The sequence below is a fragment of the Leptodactylus fuscus genome, chromosome 5, assembly GCF_031893055.1.
Source record: "Leptodactylus fuscus isolate aLepFus1 chromosome 5, aLepFus1.hap2, whole genome shotgun sequence".
Classification (NCBI taxonomy): Eukaryota; Metazoa; Chordata; class Amphibia; order Anura; family Leptodactylidae; genus Leptodactylus; species Leptodactylus fuscus.
This window is the reverse complement of record NC_134269.1, coordinates 120,931,652-120,951,501: the sequence shown is the minus strand read 5'-3', so window position 1 is coordinate 120,951,501 and position 19,850 is coordinate 120,931,652. Positions and strand designations below refer to the sequence as shown.

General features: G+C 40.4%; 1 protein-coding gene across 2 annotated transcripts; it reads right to left on the bottom strand.

Annotated features, from left to right (window-relative positions):
* Window positions 1-1,589: 1,589 nt before the first annotated feature.
* On the bottom strand, window positions 1,590-18,877 carry TRMU (tRNA mitochondrial 2-thiouridylase). 2 transcript variants are annotated; one of them, XM_075276286.1, is made up of 11 exons: window positions 18,730-18,877; window positions 16,084-16,249; window positions 15,796-15,902; window positions 15,073-15,195; window positions 14,795-14,967; window positions 12,847-12,900; window positions 12,696-12,762; window positions 11,831-11,931; window positions 10,229-10,373; window positions 7,339-7,421; window positions 1,590-2,005 (listed from the first exon to the last, which is right to left on the bottom strand). In XM_075276286.1, exons 1-11 carry the CDS (start codon window positions 18,809-18,811, stop codon window positions 1,871-1,873), a joined length of 1,236 nt encoding a protein of 411 aa, XP_075132387.1. In that variant the 5' UTR covers window positions 18,812-18,877; the 3' UTR covers window positions 1,590-1,870. The 2 variants fall into 2 exon arrangements, with proteins under 2 accessions (XP_075132387.1, XP_075132385.1); XM_075276284.1 differs by having other exon boundaries at window positions 12,696-12,900.
* Between the last annotated feature and the right edge of the window lie 973 nt (window positions 18,878-19,850).

Genomic DNA, 19,850 nt, shown 5'->3' with positions numbered 1-19,850 from the left:
CTCTGTCTCAGCTTTCCATAACATGGTAACCTAGAGACACAGCGGTGATCTTTAAATGCTGGAGACGTTTTCTAGCACCAGCATCACTGGTGACTCACTTCTCAGGCCGGTCACATTCACTACGCTCTGATACGAATTATGGCAAACATACTTACCTGTGTTTGTGTGTATATCAGCGGAGAGTTATATATAGTGAGTGAGACAGAGCAGGAGTTATCCTGGATGCTGTGATTATGGGACATCCTGCAAAGTCTGGGAGTGTATAGCATTCCAGCAATGACACGTGCTAGATAGTTGTCATCCGAGGATTTATGTCATAACAACACTGCAACAAGGTATCACTTTGGACACTAACATACAATTATGTGACCATTTAGTAGATCTGTTTGGCTGGAATTCTTTTTTTTTTTATTAGTAATATAGTACTGACTAATTGTATCTCCACACTTTGTAGATTGTAATATATATTATTTATTATGTCACTCGATATATAGTGGAAGGGAGGTGATATTATATAAATGAGGGGTTCCAATACACCTCCCTATCTCATTATGTATCATTTATATTTTACATGCTGTAGATTTTAGTGAGTTATTAAAAGTGAAGTCTTAAAATATTCTCATTCCCTTAAAAAAATAAATAAATAAGTCCTTAAAATGGTAAAATGAGGTTACCTTTTTTTTTTTTAACTAGATGTGTCCACAATATTCAATGTATAATTAATCTGCTTGAATAAACACTAAAATATAATATCTTTATTCATTTAATTATAAATATAAAAGCATCAGCTGAACAGCCAATGTATCACATTGAAAGCAAAAGGTAAAAAAGCCTCCCATTGAGTTCAATGGGTAGCGCGTGTTAGAACGAACCCATTGTTTACGTGTCAGAATGAGTGGCGCGTTACTCCGTGTGAAAGCAGCCTTTAGAGACCCATAGAGTAAACGAACAAAGTGGACTACATGTTTGCCATGAATCTCCCTGCCACAAAATGGCTTCATTACCAAGTTGAGGTAGTCAAAGGACCTGAGCTCCAACATCACAAGATCAACCATATCTACAAGGTAAAACAGGCCCGCCCTAGACCACACAATAAATATAATGGGTGACCGACCTACAGGCAAAAGTGGGTTAAATAGGATAGAGACCATTGAGGAGCATTTTAAAGTCAAAGCAAACAAGGACTGACACAGAGACCAAGTAGTTCTAGTGACAGGAATGGAGACAAGCAAGGGGGGGGACAAGCAAGGGAAGGAGGGGGGGGGACAAGCAAGGGAAGGAGGGGGGGGGGGACAAACCCACAGCAACGTGTGGGGATGCATAGGTGCAAATGACAGTTTCCCTTTTTCTACCCATTTAGTATAGGCAGGTAAACCTACCCAAAACAGGCTACAATGCAGGTGGGTTGCCTAATCATGCTGAAGATGCTAAATGAGTCTCACTTGATCATTTGCCTCAACAGCAATATCAGATAAAAAAAAAATGGAAATAATGGATGAAATCTAAACACTTTTCTTGCCTTTTTGTTTGTCTGACCCACAGACTAGTCTGAAAAACTAACACGTAAAAACATATAGACAAAACTAAGCGAGTTATGCAAAACCATTTATATTGAGTCTTAAGTTAAAAAAATAAAATTGTAACCATATCACCTTTGGAAAGGTATTCTCTCCGAGATGTACAGGTCCATAGACTGTGGAAAACAATCCCTGATTGTGTATGGAAGACCTCAGAGGTAGGATGCCAGTCAAAGTCTGTCAGAACTTGCCCCGTAATTACCACAGAGACAGTGTGTGCTTTCCTTCTTCCATAATTTGCTGACTCGGGTTTCACGGAATTCTTCCAATTGGCCAAGAAGAAGATGCACGAGTCAGGTTAATGGATCTTTAGCAGTCTCTGCTGATTTCATTCTCTCTTGGCCCATCTGTAATGTGTGCAGTGAAGGTCCCAGCCTCACAATTTTACCACTTCCAAGGCATTCCTCTCCTTTGTAGAAAACCGCATACTGGAAAAAAAGCAAAATAAACAGGAATTATATCACTGAAAACTTGTATCAAACAAACAACTGTTCCCAAGCACACAGCGGAATGACTTAAAGACAAAGTGAAGAGGAGTTCCCTGGAGACAATAGGTGCTTTTATTTTAATATGACGTCACAATACTTTTTAGGATACCTTTAAAATACACAACAGCTTCATATAAATGTGCTCCACTGATCAGTCTTAGGTTTGGAGAAATGAATGGTAAAACTAATATAAATGATGAACGCTGACGGAAAATATTCAGTCTATAGCCATCAATATTCACTGCAATGATTTCTTCTGTTATGTTGGTTTACTTCTCAGACAGAAGATAAAATTGTGCCTGCCAGACCTGATCTTCTATTGAGACATAACTATGACAGAAGGAGAAGAAAGCTTCCATCTTGTTTTACCTCCAGTAGTAAAGAATAGATGTAACTAGGGTTTAGCGATTAATCAAATTAATTTAATAAAATTTGCCAACTGAGGTTCTCGCTGTTCTGTTTGTGCACAAAATCATTAAAGGGGCTCTATCAGCAAAATCATGCTGATCGAGCCCCACATATGCGTGAATAGCCTTTAAAAAGGCTATTCAGGCACCGTAAAAATTATATTAAACTACCCCCCCTCCCTTTTAAAATAATAATCTAAAAAAGAATGTGCTCTACTTACGCATCGTGCACGCTGGGTGGGCATTCAGCGTGTGTCTTCATCTTCATCCACGCCTCTTCTTCCTCTGATGTCCTCCGGTCCCGTCTTCCTCCGGCGCTCGCGAGCGGAAACTGATATATAAAAAATGGCCTGGGCGCTTGCGCAGTAGGATGCGGCTGCTACTGCGCAGGCGCCCAGGCCATTTTTTTTATATCAGTGTCCGCTCGCGAGCGCCAGAGGAGGACGGGACCTGAGGACATCGGAGGAAGAAGAGGCAGGGATGAAGAAGACAGCGCACCCTGAATGCCCGCCCAGCGTGCACGATCCGTAAGTAGATAATATTCTTTTTTAGGGTATTATTTTAAAATGGAGGGGGGGGGGGTAGTTTAATATAACATTTACGGTGCCTGAATAGCCTTTTTAAAGGCTATTCACGCATATGTGGGGCTCTATCAGATAGAGCCCCTTTAAAACCCTGAAGCCCTGTCCCCACAGCAGTGTTGTGCTGCTGATATCCAAGGGGTTCAGTTGTCTGAGCCCTGCCCATATATCTTCATCAATGTGTGGGTACAGTTTTTTTTTCACCCCACAGTTTCTGGCACTGCCCCGAGAACGTAGTAGCTGTCCCCAGTTCTGTACATAGCTCCTCATCTTACAATCCAATGTATAACACACCCGAAGGATGCAGTTTGTCCCTGTTGTGGCCGTGTCACAAACTATCATTGTGACATGGCCGCAGCCAGTGCCACTTAAATCATAGGAACAGGTCCACAGGTTGGGTGCTGTACTGCTGTTCCTGGCAGCAGGTGGTGATTTTAACTCTATTTGCATACTTAGGATGATAAAGAAGCTGAATACAATGGTGGAGCACAGAGCTGACACCTGAGACAGGGAGGCACGATGAATGCTGAGCCAGAGACTCCATGGAGAAAGTTAGGAGACTACAACCTTTAATTTGTAGGTGATATATTTATTGAATTCTCACAGAGGGGGCATCATGTGAAGGCTACTTGAAGGGATACTATAGTGTCTGGGATACTTGAGGGGCCATTAAATTATGCAAGGGAAGGCCCTCTGAATGGGACCCACTAATGTGTAAAAATGGCCCCGGCCACAGTGAAACCCATGATGCCCCCAAACGCGGGTAAAACCATGCATTTGGAGATACTAAAGTCTTGGGAAGGGATGACGTGTTGCAGTCAGGAGAGATAGTGGTCAGCCAAATGTGACAAAGGGAACTTTTTAATGCAATAACAAATGCATTCCTGCACTAGTCCCCATAAATGTACATTTTGCAGATGGATAAACATGAAGCCACATACTATACCAAGGCAATAGAGTGGATATAAAGCCATAAACATACCATGTTTATGCTGCATAATTTAAAAGGATGGAATTCAGAGTAATACACATGTTCAGGGGATTATTACTAGATTCCACAGTATGTATATACACTTATCCATAGAAACTATTCATTACTTTATTGAACCCATCATTTTATATAAATGCAGCAAGCTCAGGTCAATGACCTGGCACCTGAAGGAGTCTGAGATATTTCCTGCTAGTTTCCTCCTCCTTCTACCAGCTATGATTTTTCACTGTAGTCAATCATAATCATAAGCCCAAAGGGTTAAAATGTGAGTCTTCAGAGTCTCATTTATGAAAGAAGTCAGGGAATGTATAACTCTGAGCAACCAGAAGGCCAGGTCTTTTGGAGATTCACTGATCAGCTTCTCTTGGTTCAGTAAAGATTGCTTTTTCTCATTCTACAATGCGCAGCCAGGCAGGGTAAGCCATGGAATAGGCAATGTTAAGATCTCTAAGGCAACATTTTATCGCCACAATCAAAGCCCACTTCCTCTATTGCTCCACCAAGAAGTCTGGTAATACCATGAAGGTAGCATTGGCATGATGCAAGCAGGATCTATGGCATACAATTTGTTGCATCAATCCCAGTCTTTTCAGTTCAGCAACTTTAGCAGCAGAAATCTCGAACAGCCCCAGGAATGGGTGGTCTAGGCTGCACTCCGTGTGGTCACGTAACAGTATATGCAGTAGAAGGTGGTGCATCTGGGAATTGGTCTCTGAACCTTTTTTTTTTCTAGAAAAATCAGTGGGGTTCGAGTCCTCAACTGACTCAAGCATGTAGATTATGTGTACATCATTCCAATAAACCTGATTTTTGCAATCACTGTATTTTTGTTATTAGAGATACACTTTACGCTCCTGAGCTGCCACATGATTGGGAAGGGAGTAACCATGTCTTCTATTGTTAAAATCCAGGGTTCTGTCGTAGACGCAATCATATAGATTGTGAAAATCTTGCTGCAGTAGGTTCAAAAGGTTTATCTTCATGTTATCTATCTTTCCTGCATGAGAAGTGGTACTAGCTCCAATAGCCACTAGAAGTTCAAGATATATATATATACGCAGCTTCATAATATGTATCACAGGAATATTCCAACTGACTGAAGAAGAGAATCTCCTCTTTCATATGACACCAAAAGCAAGTTTGTAAGTTTTATAATGTCTGAGAAATAACTATTTGAGGCCTTCCCTCATTTTATGCAGTCTTGCACTCCATTATGTCTTATTCTACCGCGCATGCGTGTGTCACGTGACCGTGAAGTCACACAATTTATGAATACTTACCTGCAGCCCAGTCCCTTAAGCATACTGTCATTTGTCTTGTGATATTTGGCCGTTTCCGGTTTTGAATCTTCCATGAGCTCCTCATTACAGCGCTCTTCATGACAGGTAAGGTGCTCATTATTTCAATCTTTACACCTGAAAGTTTTATAACTCCATTGGCTAGTCATATATTTAAATATTTGGAAACCTGTATGTCAAATCATCCCTTGACAAGGCCCCAGAAAGGGCAAAATGCATGTCAGGTATTTGTGCTGATCCCACCTCTCTCTGGTATGGTAATGTAGTGTACTGATATACATTCGTGTTCATTTCTGTGATGAAACAACATCTAAAGAATGTAGATTCTAAAAGGGTGGCCACTTCCAGAGTCCAAAATGAGAAAGTTATGCCAAGATACAGAAACAATACATCACCATATACCGTAACTTGGTCCTTGATATTCAGGAGCCTTAGAAAAACCAAGTGATATTCTCCAGAGAAACTGCACTAGTAGGTATATTGTATGTTGTCCTTCAACTCTTGCAGAAACAAATATAGGAAAAAGCAGCTCAATAGTACAAGCTGACAGATGGTGAGATCTTCTGGCTTTAGATTTACTGCTGCTTTTTATTTTAAAGGGAAAATGCTGTTCCTTAAACAACATTTGAGTGTACATGAGACTGTGCCAAGAAATAATGTTAAAGAGGCAGATCAATGACGAGCAGCATTAAATATGTATTCTTGAGTTGGACTTATTTTGGGCAATTATAGGTTCTCTTATTACAATGCGTTTGTTAGGTGATTAGTGAATGGCCTGGTAAACTACATTGGTAATGTCTCACATTACACGGCACTGAATGGTTACCTAGGTTCTCCCACATATACACAGAAGAGAAATCATTGGGTACAGTTAACTCACCCCTGTACAAACTCACAGATCTGTGCGTTTACAGTACAGCATTAGGCGGACAGATGCCAGGCGCTTTTTCATTCCGAGAAAATCAGCCTGCTGCCCACTCATGATGGAAGGCACTTATTGTAAAGATGCACTTTAATGCAATTTCTTAAAAAAAATATTCCAAATGGTGACCAAGTGAAATATATTGTTTCCTAGTAATGGGTATTACTAAAATATTCTGCTTCTAACATTTGGTAGACATATTGTCAGTATGTGACATTCCTTCAGATCATCTATAACCATGGTTACAGTAGTCACTAATGAGCATCAGATATGCACAGCATGTCAGCCATATGGCCCAGTCTTCCGTTTATGGGCAGCAGCCCTACTGTGTTAGTACATTTGTTTTATTTCATTTGTACAAAAGTGTTTTATGATTTTCCTATGGGGTTTATGGCTTTAGATAATCATACCTGCCTTGCTGGAAGATTCCACCTGCCCCAGGGGAGACAAAGAGCATGTACAGGTGTATGTCATATGCAAGAATGGATCCATACCCAAATTGTTTCAGAGTTCCTTTCACATTGATGAGTGGACACAGAGTATGCCATGAAAAAAAAAATTCCCCAGACCATAATGCTGTCTTCTACCAGTGTGTTCTTTTAGGTTGCAGGGTGCTTGTTTCTCCCCCTCCCCATTCAATGAAAATGTGACGCATTAGATAAGGCAAACCTTTCCCAATCAGTGATGGTCCAATTCCAAAAAAGCCGTGTACACTGAAGCCATATCTCGATGGACCTGCAGTGACCATTCATCTGTTTTCGGGCAAAAACACAGTAGGGTCTGCTGAACTGTTGTTTTAGACACTTCTGGTAGCCCCCTGTGCCTCAGAGATGTAAGCTACTGAGCAATTGTATTGACTGTACAGAACAAATCTTACATGGCTACTAAGGATGTAATTCCAATGGCACACTGATAGGGAATTTATATTGTGAGACCTATAGGAGAGCGCGACTGATAATGCCTACAAAAAACTGCAGAATATGATGGAAGTAGGTAAGAAAGCAAAATAAAATAATTAATTATTATTAATAATAATAACAGCCATTTAACAAATTAAAGTACTTAGTTTCTTACCTGGCCAGGTGTAAGAGCTCTTATTGGTTTCACTAATGTTGCCCAAACTGTGCCATCCTGGTTTAAGGTTAGTACACATGGCACTGAAATTGTAATTACAATTGGTTAGAAAATATAACACTTATACTATATTACACAAGTACAATATTTTGTTATTTTCTCTCCCCCCCCCCATATCTTGGGTGCAGAAAACATTACAGACGTGTAATGGAGACACAAATAGAGCAATGCAAAAGTCAGTCATTGAAGGTTATGAAGCTTTGCTATTTCCATAGCATTCATTAAGTCTTCCATCCTATATCATGCCCATGGCAATTATAACTTTACTTCACCCTGTGAACAATGTAACCATTGAAAAATAAAGTCTGAGACATTATTTCTAAGCTAGGCAACAAGACGTGACAGGCAGCGCATTTCTCGGGGATTAAAGAACACTGTGGGTGCATTACATCAAGGAACAAGTCCAACAGCATAATGCACAAACTTCCCAAGAGCTCATATAATCACACAGACATGCCAGCCAAAGATATTCTGTAAGACCGTAGAAGAAATACAATTACTGAGAAGAAATATAGACCATCCCAGGGAGGCTGTATAACCAGACAGAAAGCTACTCCTGAGTACCTATTATATATTCATACATAGCACGAGAAGCAGCCAAGGTCTAACAACAGACCACGAAAAAAAACAAAACCTAAATATTTTGCAAAATGGATCATTGAGCTGTTTTACGCAAAGTTCTGCAGGTCTTTAGTAATAAAGTCATGAGTTCCAGCAACCAAAGCTTGGCTTCAGCTAAATTCCACTTATACTTAAAGGGGTTTTCCAGCTTCCAAAAATAGGCTGCAAATATATCCTCAGCAGTGCTAAATACTCCCTGTTCCCTTGTGCAGCCTTTGCTTGGCTTTATTTTACTTGCTGCTGTCACTACAGTATCACTGTTATTTACATGCAGTAAATCTATGGACAGACTACAATTCTCATGATTCATCTGCCTGCTCTCACTCTCTGTGTACTCTCCATTCTCATTCTCCATGTGTGCAAATTCCTTCCCTGCTGCATGGTCTGTTCTGTGACACAGTGTCTGTCTTGTGTCTCACTTCTTCAGTCCCATACAGAATCTCCTCTACATATTTGACTAGGCAATAAATCACCCCCATGAGTGACTTATGTTGTCAGCGTTTGCTAGCTGAACTGCTCCTGGGTGGGTTGGGGACTGGGGTAGTAAAGTCACAGCTTAAATAAGGCTTTAAAACTAACATTTTCCCCAGCATTTCTTTGTTGAATTTTTTTTCAGCGTTTTTCTCTACCTTTTTCCTTCCCCAATTAAATTTATAGGGAAACCACTTGAGTTGCCACAGCTAAAATCAACAACGCACATGTTTTTGAAAAAGCAGTTTTTCCTCTATGTGTGGATGAAATTAACCAAATTACTTTGCTGGTATTGTAAGATGCAGATTTTTTTTATTTTTTTTTTTTTTTGCAGCATCCCAAAATAAGAGGACTTAGACTCCCTTTAAAATAAACTTTAGCCTATCATTGGCTATAGCTATTTTCAAATAAGCATATCTTTACATAGCCTTTACAGCTGATCCCTCCTTCTACACCTCTTCACTGCGTCCTTCAGAGCAGCTAGACACATACAGTGCAATTAAAATTGCGCACATGTGCTGTATGTGAGTAGCTTCTCTGGAAGCAGTGAAGAGCTGTAGGAGGAGGGATCACCTGTAAAGAAGGGGGCAGTGAGAATCGGGGAAGGCTGATGATGCTGCAGTGCTCAGGGAACAGCAAGAAAGCTTCTGGTACTCCGTGCAAGATAATTTGCATATCAAGACAAGCGGGCTAATTCAAAAACGGTGACGCCAATTAATTAATAAAAGGTATGTCTAGAATAGCCTTTCTAAAGGCTATACAAAGATATGCTTAGTTAAAAATCACTCTAGCCAATGATAGACTCCATTTAAATGAAGCCAAGCTTTGATGTTGGAACGCACTATTGTTTTCCATGTACATTCACCTGATCTCAGCCTAGAACGCTCCTCGTTCCACTTTAGTATATGCCAAGTCTATTACCTGTTTTTTATGATTCTATACTCTGGTGCCGGTGACATGCGATTGCCAAAAGCTCAAAGCAAGTGCTAACAGCAACAGGGAGAATATGCAACTTTGCTTTAGTCCCCTTATTCTTAGGTTAGTTCTCATCCGAGCCCTAAGCACACCAGCTCGATTGCTGGACCTCTAGAAAACATCTATACTTAACACAAGTGCTTGCTTCTATATTAAAGAGGCCTGAAACGTACACATAGAATATTTTACAGACTGAACAACAATACTCTGATTTTTCAAGCAGAATAAACACCTGCATTTTCATTTATGGCATTTGAGCGCTGTATACAGTGATCAAGAAGGCAGGGGAGGTAATAAATCTTCCCTGCCATCTCTGTGGGAGCTCTGGCTGAAGTTACAGCCGGCTCCCAGCTTCAGTAGCTGCACAATCTCCGTGCAGCTGCTGTGTTCTCACTGGACATACCAGTACGTCCTGTCAGAACTAGGCAAACACTTCCCGGACGTATATAGTCTATGGGAGGTCCAGAAGTGGTTAACAGACTAATGTTTACACTATCTAAAGCCGTCCTGTGTGAACAGTATGTAATTAAGTCATGTTTTTCATCTGTTGTATGCAAGCAAAAATGTTTCCATTCATTGCATGCAAGCAGCTAAAACTATGTTGACTTATGGTAAAACACACCATGCAGGATCTTCAACTATAACTGTACCACAATAAGATAAGCTGTAAATGATCACAACAGAAGAGACAATTCCTCTATAAATAAATTTGATAAATTTGCAAAATTTTGGCACTAATTTCAGTGTTCTATGGCAAAAGTACCTAGTGCCATCTGGTGTTGAAACCTAAAATGACATTCCATCATCTTGCGGTGCACCAGCTCTGCAGGAGGCTCCTCTGAAATCCAGTGCATTCTGTCAGTCCGTAGTAAGTCTCTGAACAAGGCTGGATGATCTGTACATGGGGCCTACAGAGCAGAACAGTCAATTGTTGTCAAAGTGCTGGTTAGTTTATATTTAGTGCTAAACATTCCAGAAGACAGAAATTGTTGGTAACACAACTTTTCTTCCTAGAAGCTCATGTGAAAAACCAGACATTTTATTTAAGATTTTTACAAAAAGCTCACTTTAAAGGGGCTTTCTAATGTACTGATCAATAGTAAGAGGAACACTGGGAGAATTCATTAAGATTGTTGTTTTAATCAAGTAGAGGAAACGATGGCACACAAGAGAGATGGGTTGAAAGCACAAATGTAGTTTATTTGGGGGGGGGGGGCAGCACAGTGGCACTATAGCCTTGCAGCACTGGAGTCCTGGGTTCAAATCCCGCCAAGGACAACATCTGCAAGGAGTTTCTATGTTCTCCCTGTGTTTGTGTGGATTTCCTCACAAACACCAAAGACATACTGATGGGAAAATGTACATAGTGAGCCCTATATGGCCCTATATGGCTCGCAATCTATATTAAAGAAAAAAAATGTACTTTATTTGCTCATCAGGGCAAGGAATGTAGATAGAAAATTGTCCATTGACTACACTTCAGACATAAAAGTTTTCAGATCAAATTGATGTTTTGGTCTCAACAAACCTTTTTCCAAACCAGATCTGTGTGTAATGATGACTCCAAACACAAATCTAGCTTGAAAAGGGTCCACTACCAACAAAAAAAAGTCACCAATTTGATCTGTAAACAATTATTTATCTTCTGTGTGCCATGGTTTCCTCTACATGTACAGTGGGTTAGGGAACTCTACAACGCAGCACCACCGACAAAAGTGTGCGGCGCCATTGTCTTTCTACTGTATGATTTTTTAATCAAGACTTTAAAAGTCAGGAGCATCTTACGCTAATGGGGAAGTTGATTAAGTGGCTCTGGCCACTTAATAATTTAGGCACACTCCAGTGCACCACAACTAAAGTCTATGAGGAACCAGTGTCGTTTTTAGTATAATTTATGCCACCTTCCTGGATGAGATACAGTATATTTGTCGGTCCAAGGAATCCCTGCTCTGCTGGCTTTCATATAAAATTGTGAGCATATAACACATCTCTGGCTCCTTCAGTTTGTAGTGTAGACAGGGTTCTGTCTTGCTAAGTGTCTGGTCACTTACAGCTACATAGAGAATTGAAATGCTATTGAGGACTCATTCGTATGCACCTTGCTCCTGTATTATGTCATATGCCATGATTTTGCCACCTTATAGGGACGTCTTTTGCATGTTTGAACACAATATATATGCCATTACATAAAGTTGTAAGAAATCCAATTTAACCCTAATGTGCATATCTTTCTATTCAATAAGCACACTTTTTGTGTAGCATAAGATCCTAAAATCTTTTCAAGATATTAGTAATTTTTGCATCCCATTTTGTGATTTAGCATTACGCAGCTGTAACTGAAAAAATAAATAACTAACACACTCACCACAAAAACGTCACCTGTGGCGACATCTTTATCAACCACAAACCATGCATCTCGCAGGCCACCTATCCTTGCTCTTTGTCCCAAAGTGAACAAAAACCAACCTGAAAAGAAGAGAGTTACTGTTCGCTTGAGAGACAGATCAGTTAGTGTGTGAGCAACCCTATAGATCAGTTGTTCATGAAGGCCACAGCATTCACACAAATTCTGTGGAGGCTTCACTGCTTACCAAGCACAGTACTGTATGTTGTATAATGGTTGTGCTTGGTATTACAACACATACTCCTTTCTATTGAATGGGACTGAGCTGCGAACAGGTCATGTGACTGGTGAAAGTGTGGCCACTAGCCTGTAGGGCAAAAGCAGCTCTCACCCAATTACAGCTGATTTTTTGATCAGCTGATCAGTGAAGGTATCTGGCGTGGGATCCATGCCAAACTCATGACCTTTGGAAAATATTACAGCTCTACATGCTATACTGAATACAGTGTATGGGGCATACTATCAGTGGCAATGTGCTTAAAGCATTTCTAATAGGAACTTTACAGTCTGTTGTCTATTAAAAGAATGTTTTATAGGTTAATCATATTATTACAAAAAATGTTCACTAATCTCTCAAACTCCCCCACCCCCCTTACCCGACACCAATAGCAAGTAAGTTACACTTTTAGGCCCTGCTGTCATTCCATAATAAGCCACATTATTAATGCAATGGTAAAAGAAACTTTGACTAATGAGGTATGCCCACGGGTGTTAAATCCATTGGTTTCCATTTTTTGGTACATTGATATATTTACAAAATCTTAAATAAAGAGTTAAAGAAAAAAAAAACATTTTTTTGTTTGTTTAAGAAGGAAGAAAAAAATACCTTTGTGTGTGCCTAAGATTTTACCATCTTCAATTGAAACAAAGTTTCCAGGGTGGGGCTCTAAATACTTGTAAAAGAAGAATAACAGTTGACATAAGGTGATAAACCCCACACAACATACTAGTTTCAGTAATAACCTGCAAAAACTGACCTCAAGGATGAACTTTTCAAAATTTCTCTCACCAATGAAGCATATCCCCATGCTCTATAACAAGTAAATACAAACATACTAGAATTAATGGCAATCAGCATAAATGACAATAAAATAAGTTATTACTTAAAAAAAAACAACATCTCCTAATCTAACTGGACCTAAATATAAGAGCAGCACAGAGACACAAAGATTGCAGGGGCTATAAGGGGCATATAAGTATTCTTAGCATATCTGTCATTCTATTGAAATTATGTTATCCTTAAAGAGCACCTGTCAAACATAAATACTTAATGCTATACATAATTTAAAGAGGTTGTCCAGTATAATTTTTTTTTTTTTTTTTTTTAGATTAGGCTGAGGAAAGTGAAAAAAATAAAACCATACTCTGATGCCTCTCAGGGCACACCGTCTTGCTACTCTGCTGTCTTCCTTGCTAGAAGTCACATTCCATGTTCCTTACTCTAGGCTGCCGATTGGCCTCAGTGGTCACATAACCAACAGCCTAAGGAAAGGACATAGAACATGTCGGCGGGGACTTCTGCTAGGAAACAGCAGAGTTACAGGATGGGACCGCCCCTGAGAGGCGCTGGGGACAGGAGAGTATGGGGTTTTTGGGGTTTACCACACCTTCCCTGTCGAGGAAATATATCCTGGACAACTCCTTTAAAAGCCAGTGTGTCTCTGAAAAATTAGGCATTGTATTTTAAGCTGAAAAATAACAAAAACAAACAACCATACCCAAGGTAGGTATAAAACATTAATTTTATTAGCATCCAAAAATAAAATGAATCATAAGGACACACATAAATAACATATTACAAAAAACATTTGTAAAGATAGAAAAAAGCCTGGTGGCGCACACCTCAGGACACAATAGTAGAAGTAGAACTTTAAATGGTTAGGATAACGCGTTTCGTGGGATATACTCCTTCGTCAGATCCAAAGATACTGGTAGTCTAGAGCTAGATGTGCTCCTGTAATCAGACTTTGCAACCTAGAACAACCTGTCCAGTTTCATCGGGGCTATGTTCATGGTTGTTGGTGCGGCATTTATTGTCATGTATTATTAAGCCATGGTTGTTACTGGAGAGTGGAGTGCGCTGTATAGGCACAATCTTGTATCTCTCCAGGCAATCTATCCGGAGTACTCAATAGCTGGGTTATTTATTCATTTATTATATGCACCTTACCCATGACAACATTCATTCTATGTAACAGTGTATCCCTATCTACATCATTTTGGCTTGCTGGCACTTTATACCGAATGGTTTCCCTTCTTATATATATGTTTTTTGTAATATGTTATTTATAAGTGTCTTTATGATTCATTTTATTTTTGGATACTAATAAAATTAATGTTTTATACCTACCTTGGGTATGGTTGTTTGTTTTTGTTATTTTTCATTTACGTCCCATACCTGATTATGCATTATTGGCCTCTATATGTGTTCATTTATTTTAAGCTGTCCAACTGTTCAAAAGATACAGCAACTAATACAGTCTTGAGAAATACAAAATGTTTCCATCCACTTGGAGAATCAAGCTAGTTTGTATATAAGCTTCCAGGGGCCATAGCTTTTGAATGGTTGGACAGATTGCAGAAAAGTAAAACAACAAAGTGTTCATCAGGAATGAAATATTTTGTAGTTGGTGATAGATTCCCTTTAAGGCCCCGTTCACACGGGGCAAGAGGGGGCAGATTTTGGGGCGGAATCCACATCATAATTTGCCCCCTCACAATGGTTGTCAGTGGAAAAAAGAAACGAGCTGCCATTTCTTCAGGCGGATTCCGTGGCTGAATCAGCCACGGTGTCCACCTTGCGACAGCACCCTCTGGCTTAGGCCCATTCATTTGGGCCTAATCCGGAGCGGAAAGCTGCGACAGAATATGCACATGCATATTCACGTCTGAATTAGCCCTAACATTTGCACTTAAAGTCCTCACCTCCTTTCTCTTTAGCACATGATGAAATCCTGCTTCAGCTGCAATTTTCTTTACAAAGTCCTTTGTCAAACCTCCAAGTGGAAATAAGGTTTTTCTTAATGCATGCTGTGATATCTGACTGAGGAAGAAAGTCTGGTCCTTGAAGTGGTCAGCAGCTTGAAGAAGCTTTACATCTATGTAATTGATAATGAACAACAGTACATGAAAGCTGGTACATGTCAATGACAATTATGTCTATACCCAAAGAGCATTTAGTCTAACAATGTTTATCCACATACTGTTTCTTATGTCAAATCTGTTCCTAAAAAGGCTTTGAGGTCTCTTTAAATATTGGTGCTGAAATATTTCTTCATCCTCGTGTGATGTTCTTGCATAATGTCCAGTGGCTATGGCATCAGCTCCTGTGACAGTAAAGAAAAAAAAAAGGACAATTATTCACTGAAACCTATTTTGTACTTAACAGAATCATAACTGGTAGTTTTGTTCAGAAATAACTGATCATACAAAAAAAAGACAGCACCTGGAAATGTCACAGTTTTTATTTTGTTTTGTCAAGTATCCTTTTGGTAAAGCTTTTCAATAAAAGTACAGGAGTACAGAAGAGAAAAGGGGATTGATGGGAGGAGAGTACAACACTGACTTGAAAATATGTTCTCTTGGTCATGGAAGTTACATGATCAACAGCTTGCTTTACTCATCACCTATCTAGTGATAGCTTTTAAGGGATCAAAGAATACATAAGTAAGTATAGTTGTGAAAGATCAGACACCGATTGGTCCACAGACAGCAGATAAACTTAGTGTTGACCAGCTCATATTCTTAAAACATATTTAACATATGTTCATCCGCACTGATCCTTTAATCATTAACACATACTACAGAAACAACCCCGCAGAGATGTATTGAGGTAATTTTATATTAGCAAAGATTGCAGCAAGAAATCTGTCATGTGTGAATATTTCCTTACATGTTATCACAGTTGGTTATGCACAGGGTCTTACCTAAGTTATTAATAGCATAGTTTAGGAAGTGGTTAAATTTAATATGCTTGTTGCACAATACATCGGGATTCGGGGTTCTTCCCTTTTCATATTCATTCAGGAAATAACTAAAAAAAACAAACAAACAAAACAAGCAAAGGCCAATAAATACAGAGAGTAAATGAGTTTAACAAATATTCATAGGGAGAAGCATAAAATGTAAAAAAACAAAAACAAAACAAAAACAAACCCACACTCCTGTTCAGCACCCCCATTCCCCTTCCCACATACCCATGACACCCCACTTACCTAAACACCTCAAGCCAGTATTCCTTTACATACGACACCTGGTGGAAGGGGATATCCAGCGTCCGGCAGACTTTATAGGCATCTTCACAGTCCTTCTCTCCACTGCAGGCACCATACTCATCCACCATATCCCAATTGTTCATAAAGACACCAGTCACCTGATAACCTAAGAACACAGTGTGACAGAACTGTAGAAATGCATTGGTAACATCAGATTCTGGAGCATAATGTTATGTGTATTGCCATCAGCAGAAAATAAAAGAAGGAATCCACCAAGTAAACATCAGGACTCGTATGAAAACTAATGCAGCAGATGCTCATAGGAAACTGAAGTGATCACTTCTAGTTTAAACTTGAGAGATGAATCTGGTCATGATGAAGAACTTCTGTACTTGGTCTACTCACATATCAGCAGCAGAGAACTTATACACTGGAGTACATTTACTAACACCATTTAAATGGTTGGACAGTTTTAAAAAGCAACAGATTTATCACAGTGACTAGTTACGCAGCAGATTTATCATCCAACATCACACAGCCTATTCTAACTTTACAGAAAAAAAAAAAGACTATATTACACTTGCTGTACACTTTGATATGCAGGGCATTTTACATGAATGGTGATCAGACTAAACACATCGGTAGCAGGTAATATTCAGCAGAAAACTCAATGAGGCGACCTGAAGCGACCGCTTCAGGCGGCGCTATGCCAGGGCCCCAGGGAGGGCGGCATTTATTCTTACCTAGGCCAGTCCTGGACTGGCTTAGCACTGAGCGGTGGATTGGGGAGGCCGCTGTAGCAGCGCTACTCCAGCGGCCTCCCCTCACACTCAGGCAGAGAGCAGGTCCTCTCCCTGCCTGTGAACGCCGCTAAGCCCCGCCCCCTTCGCTTTGCCCTGCCACCTTCGCTCCGCCACGCCCCCTCTGCTCCAACCCCTCCTCCCGGGGTGGGGGGGCTTTCTGTCGTCCGCCTCGGGCGGCGAAAAGGGCAGGTTCACCCCTGATCAGAGCTTAAAAAAACATACCTATTTATTTCAATCCATTAAAAATATATTATGAATATGTCCAAAGGTTACATCTCTATTTGTGTTTCAAACAGTCATAGAAGAACTGGACATAAAAATCTAAATATATACCAAACTTGATTCCAACCACTTGCACACACCTTTAGTCTGTAACCTTAGACATATTCCTTTAGGCTGCAGAAATGCAGAGATTTCTCGTTGCAGATTATTTTGCGTTTTTTTGTTTTTTGGGGTTTTTTTAAGCCAAAGTCAGCAGTGGATGTAACAGAAGGGAAACGTCTAACGGCTAGTTCACACAGTTTTTTGGCAGCGGATTTTGACTTCAATGGGAGCCGCTCGCTTTTTTTCTTGGAAAAAAAGAAGCGAGATGCCCTATCTTGCTGTGGATTCCGTGGCACGAGACTCCCTCCTGATTAGATCCATTCATTCGGGCCTAAATTGGAGCGGAATGCCGTGACGGGATGTCAGTGCACTGCATCGGCATTCCATCGTAGATAGCTGCACGGTATGTTCACACGCGGAATCCATTTTCTGCCGTGTGAACATACCCTAAAAGCTTCCTTTATATTTTCCCATTCCTTTTCAAGCCACTCCTGACTCTGGCTCAAAAAAAACAAACAAAAAACACATAAAACACACAGCAAAACATGAAACAACAAAAAAATGCTGCATTTCCACAACTTGGTACCTTAGCCATGGCCCCACATTGAGTAGATTATACCTATGGAAACACTGGCATTTTAACTATAGGTGTAATTGAAGTAGAAAGCCCACAGAGAAAAATTCCGTGGACTCTCTGTGAAAAGTGAAGCAAGAAAAACCGCAATGCATTTCAGCCGAGGTTTTTCCCATAGCTTTTTGACTGCGGCTCGCTACATGGGGCCTTATCCTAAAATTTTTATCTTTTTTTTAATGGACTGAAATAAACATGGATGTTTTTAAATCCTCCCTGCCATATATATATATATTTCTCTCCACCTTCCAAAACCCAGAGCTTTCTTATTTTTCCGTTTCACAGAGCCTTATAAGGATTTAACTTTCTGCGGGACAAGCTGTACTTTGTAAGGGTACCATGTAATATTCAGTATGATGTACTGAGAATATGGAAAAAAAACCAAAAAAAACGGATGGGGCAGATTTAGAGAAAACTGCGTTTGTGTGACTTTTTAAAGACCTTAATTTATATTCTAATTAACCCTTAGAGCAGTGGTATGTGTAACAAGGGAGAATGCCCTAAAGTCCCCAGATATAGTCACTGCTCTCCCCACCACAGGTGCCAACCTTACTTTACAAGTGCAATGAGTGCTTCCATCTGTACCAATATAGATGCCCACTGCAGTTACAGGCATGGTGAAACATGGCTTTGGCCGAGACAATAATTCCATTCAATGCCATAAGACCATGTCCCTCACTGTGTGACTCTGCTGGGCACACTGACTACTGCTCATTTAATATATGCATTAGATATACCCAGGGGTGTAAAGTGGAGGGTTTCATGCATAAGTATAGAAGAACCCTCCATTGACTACCCGCCATATACACAGCCCCACAGAATGCCACCTTATAAACACACTGTATAATGGAGGAGCTCCGAGCAGCAGCAGCAGCCCTGGGTCCTCACCTCTGTTCCGCAGCAGCAGAGCGCTCACAGCGCTGTCCACCCCACCTGACATGGCGCACACAACGTGCCGCACCGCTTGCATGTCTCCCGTACGGTCTGCACCTCTCAAGGAAAGTCACGCCGGTCCCTGCAGCTGACAAGTGGTGCAGAACTCATAAAGGCCCGGCCGGGAACCCATCTCTGAGGAAAAGTTCCCACGGATCAGCAGCGACATCCAGTGTAAGGTCAGCAGCTACCGCTAGATGGCGCCGCCTCCATTCACATTTCAGTGTAAATTGAAGATATAATGTAGCCGCAACCATTATGTATGTGAACAAGGGCTCACAATGTGTCAGATTCATCAAATAAATAAACTAATTATACAATTTATTAGGACGAGGAAATTCCAGGACTTTATTCACGTTGGTCTTCACGTACAAAAGACCCACAATGTGGTACGTGCTCTCAGTATCGCCAGACTGCTCATTGTTAATGGTTAGGGCTTGGTTTACACAGCGCTTATTTACTGCAGAACTGGAGGCTTTTTTTTTTTTTTTTTTTTTTGGGGGGGGGGGGGGGGGGGATGGGGGGGCTGTTAACCTGGTCCTGTAGGACTTTGTGTCCAGTTAAAAATAAAAAACACATTTCCCTGCAGACAGGTCACAGGCGGCCACTTTTACAAATTCCATTCAAGTCAATGGATTTTTAAACTGACCGCGAGGTTTTCGTCTCCTGTCCAGTTTCGCTGGGGCTGAAGACGGAAACCGGCGGAATGCACAAACCGGACCCCGGGCGCAAGTGTGAGATCCCTCTTAATCATCGCAAAATTTAACCTTAATACTGTGTGGCTCCACAATTGTGGACAGTTACAGGCTCACAAAATACAGTTGTGTGAATGGGGCTTTACCGAGCTGTCAATAATACAAACAACTGTATTGGAAGGTAAAAGGTCTCTGCATTTGGTACTTTTGAACAATTAACATTCAATATTTACATAGCACAGGATTTTTTATTTTTTTTTTTAACCCTGCGCCTGCCTAGAGTGTGGCTGCATGTGTTTACAGCTGCTGAAACTAAACTGATCTTTCTCTATCCCGTCCTTTTTTTGTTCACTTTTTTCTATTACTATAAGGAGTATTAGT